Source organism: Brugia malayi, assembly GCF_000002995.4.
Source record: "Brugia malayi strain FR3 genome assembly, contig: Bm_273, whole genome shotgun sequence".
Classification (NCBI taxonomy): Eukaryota; Metazoa; Nematoda; class Chromadorea; order Rhabditida; family Onchocercidae; genus Brugia; species Brugia malayi.
Window position 1 is genome coordinate 1 of NW_025062455.1, and position 4234 is coordinate 4234.

General features: G+C 34.2%; 2 protein-coding genes across 2 annotated transcripts; both read right to left on the minus strand.

Annotated features, from left to right (window-relative positions):
* Bm17298 (Uncharacterized protein) lies at window positions 1-539 on the minus strand (the record flags this gene model as incomplete). The annotated part of the gene is made up of 1 exon (XM_043083094.1): window positions 1-539. A coding segment is annotated over one exon (539 nt), but the record flags the coding sequence as incomplete, so codon positions are not given.
* Window positions 540-884: 345 nt separating this feature from the next.
* Window positions 885-1402, minus strand: Bm17299 (Uncharacterized protein; the record flags this gene model as incomplete). Its single annotated transcript, XM_043083095.1, has 2 exons — window positions 885-1115; window positions 1400-1402. The coding sequence occupies 2 exons, from the start codon at window positions 1400-1402 to the stop codon at window positions 885-887; spliced, it is 234 nt and encodes a 77-aa protein (XP_042939029.1).
* Window positions 1403-4234: the final 2832 nt, after the last annotated feature.

Here is a 4234-nt window from a genome sequence, read left to right on the forward strand (position 1 = left end):
CCCCCCCACAAATTTTGTTGTGGGGCAAAAAAAAAAAAGGGCGGGGTTTTGGGGTCTCCTTTTTTGGTGCCCGCCTGCCCCATGTTGTGCAAAAAAGCGGTTAGCTCCTTCGGTCCTCCGATCGTTGTCAGAAGTAAGTTGGCCGCAGTGTTATCACTCATGGTTATGGCAGCACTGCATAATTCTCTTACTGTCATGCCATCCGTAAGATGCTTTTCTGTGACTGGTGAGTACTCAACCAAGTCATTCTGAGAATAGTGTATGCGGCGACCGAGTTGCTCTTGCCCGGCGTCAATACGGGATAATACCGCGCCACATAGCAGAACTTTAAAAGTGCTCATCATTGGAAAACGTTCTTCGGGGCGAAAACTCTCAAGGATCTTACCGCTGTTGAGATCCAGTTCGATGTAACCCACTCGTGCACCCAACTGATCTTCAGCATCTTTTACTTTCACCAGCGTTTCTGGGTGAGCAAAAACAGGAAGGCAAAATGCCGCAAAAAAGGGAATAAGGGCGACACGGAAATGTTGAATACTCATACTCTTCCTTTTTCAATATTATTGAAGCATTTATCAGGGTTATTGTCTCATGAGCGGATACATATTTGAATGTATTTAGAAAAATAAACAAATAGGGGTTCCGCGCACATTTCCCCGAAAAGTGCCACCTGACGTCTAAGAAACCATTATTATCATGACATTAACCTATAAAAATAGGCGTATCACGAGGCCCTTTCGTCTCGCGCGTTTCGGTGATGACGGTGAAAACCTCTGACACATGCAGCTCCCGGAGACGGTCACAGCTTGTCTGTAAGCGGATGCCGGGAGCAGACAAGCCCGTCAGGGCGCGTCAGCGGGTGTTGGCGGGTGTCGGGGCTGGCTTAACTATGCGGCATCAGAGCAGATTGTACTGAGAGTGCACCATATGCGGTGTGAAATACCGCACAGATGCGTAAGGAGAAAATACCGCATCAGGCGCCATTCGCCATTCAGGCTGCGCAACTGTTGGGAAGGGCGATCGGTGCGGGCCTCTTCGCTATTACGCCAGAATTCGAGCTCGGTACCCCTGAGTCTAGGTCGGACTAGACCTTGTAAAACGACGGCCAGTCCAGTGTGCTGGAAAGACTAGAAGACATTTCGAATAATTCATTAACTCATACCATTTCTCTGCAGATATAACAATATCACTAAAAGACATTTTGATTAATTCATTAACTCATACCATTTCTCTTCCAATACAACAAGATCACTAGAAGATATTTTGATTACTTCATTAACTCATATCATTTCTCTACAGATATTACAATATCACTAGAAGACATTTTGATTAATTCATTCCCCTTCTCTGCAAATATAACAATATCGCTAGAATACGTTTTGATTACTTCATTAACTCATACCATTTCTCTGCAAATATAACAATATTACAAGAAGATAATTTGATTAATAAATTAACTCACACCATTTCTCTACAGATATAACAATATCACTAGAAGACATTTTGATTAATTCATTAACTCACACCATATCTCTACAGATATAACAATATCACAAGAAGATATTTTTATTAATTCATTAACTCGTACCATTTCTCTAAAGATATAACAATATCACTGTAAGGTATTTTGATTAATTCATTAACTCATATCATTTCTTTGCAGATATAGCATTGTCACTAAAGTCATTTGGATTAATTCATGCCATTTCTCTGCAAATATAGCAATATCACTAGAAGACATTTTGATTAATTCATGCCATTTCTCTGCAAATATAACAATATCACTAGAAGACATTTTGATTAACTCATGGCATTTCTCTGCAATCATAACAAGATCACTAGAAGAAATTTTGATTAATTCAATAACTCATATTATTCCTCACAGATATAACAATATCATATTAGGCATAATTCATTAACTCATACCATTTCCCTACCAGTATAACACGAACACTAGAAGACATTTTGATTAATTCATTAACTCATACTTATTCTCCACAGATATAACAATATCACTAGAAGACATTTTGATTAATTCATACCATTTCTCTGCAAATATAACAATATCACTAAAAGACATTTTGATTAATTCATGCCATTTCTCTGCAAATATAACAATATCACTAAAAGACATTTTGATTACTTCATTAACTCTTACCATTTCTCTACCAATATAACAAGATCACTAGAAGACATTTTGATTAATTCATGCCATTTCTCTACAGATATAACAATATCACTAGAAGACATTTTGATTAATTCATTAACTCATATCATTTCTTTGCAGATATAGCATTGTCACTAAAGTCATTTGGATTAATTCATGCCATTTCACTGCAAATATAACAAGATTACTTGAAGATATTTTGATTACTTCATTAACTGATACCATTTCTCTGCAGATATAACAACATCACTAGAAGACATTTTGATTATTTGATGCCATTTCTCTGCAAATATAACACGATCACTAGAAGACATTTTGATCAATTCATGCCATTACTCTACAGATATAACAATATCACTAAAAGACATTTTGATTATTTCATGCCTTTTCTCTGCAAATGTAACAACATCACTAGAAAATATTTTGATTACTTCATTAACTCATACCAATTCTATTCCAATAGAACAATATCACTAGAAGTCATTTTGATCAATTCATTAACTCATACCATTTCTCTGTCGATATAAGAATATCAATAAAAGTGAAATTTATTAATTCATGCCACTTATCGACTGATAAAACAATATCACTAGAACACGTTTTGATTAGTTCATTAACTCATACCATTTCTCCACCAATATAACGATGCCATTATAAGACGTTTTGATTACTGCATTAACTCATACCATTTCTTTGCAAATATAACAATATCACTAGAAGACATTTTAATTTATTAACTCACACCATTTCTCTACAGATATAACAATATCACTAGAAGACGTTTTGATTACTTCATTAACTCATACCATTTCTATACCAATAGAACAATATCACTAGAAGATATTTTGATTAATTCATTAGCTCGTTCTGTTTCTCTACAGATATAACAATATCACTAGAAGATATTTTGATTAATTCACTAACTCATACCATTTCTCTACAGATATAACAATATCACTAGACGATAATTTGATAAAGTCATTAACTCTTACCATTTCTCTACAGATTTAACAATATGATCAGAAGACATTTTGATTACTTCATTAACCATTTCTCTACAGATATAACAATATCACTAGAAGACATTTTTAATTCATTAACTCATATCATTTCTGCAGATAAAACAATATCACTAAAAAAAATTTGGTTAATTCATTAATTCATATCATTTCTCTACAGATATTACAATATCACTAGATGATATTTTGATCACTTCATTAATTCATATCATTTCTCTACAGATAAAACAATATCACTAGAAGATATTTTGATCCCTCTATAACTCGACATTAGCAACTCGATCCAAACAGACAAAGGAAACTTTACTTTTATGTAAGGAGATGAAGGTTTTTAATCCAACACAACCTCAACTACAACATAATGCCCTTGCATTATTTGATATTGGATCACAACTCTTCTTCATCTCCAAAAAATTATCACGTCAATTAAAATTAACCGAAACAGAAACTCAAATTATGAGAATAGCTCCATTTGGTATGAAGGAACCGAAATCATGTCCCACTGCTCGCATACAAGTAAATGTGCTAACTAACGAAATCGAAATCATACCATTACAAACAAATATAATTGATTATCTAACGAACGAATTGCAGGTAGTGGAGACATCAAATGAATTTCAAATTCAAAATTTAACAAATTATTGGAAAAAACCTGACGTATTGATTGGAACTGACTATTTTTTCAAATTTATTAGTCTACAAGATATCAAAGAATTGAATCAGGGCATATGTTGGTTCAATCAAAAGTTGGTCGGTCCTAATGATTGCTGGAAGTGGAGATATTAAGAAGGCTTTGCAAGAACGAATTATTTCCTAAAGAATGTATACTCTACAACGTCATATTAATCGAACTAGAAAAATTTTGGAAATTAGAGACGATGTATTCAAGGAATCACTCAAGATGATGATGATGATGAATAACTTTAAGCATTGCAAACGACCATCATTAGCGGGTTGTAAGAATACTAGGTTTTGTTGGCCATAAGGAAAATCCACAAAATTAAGCCAATAATTTATGGATTTGCCTAGCATTGAAGATTGATCAATCGCT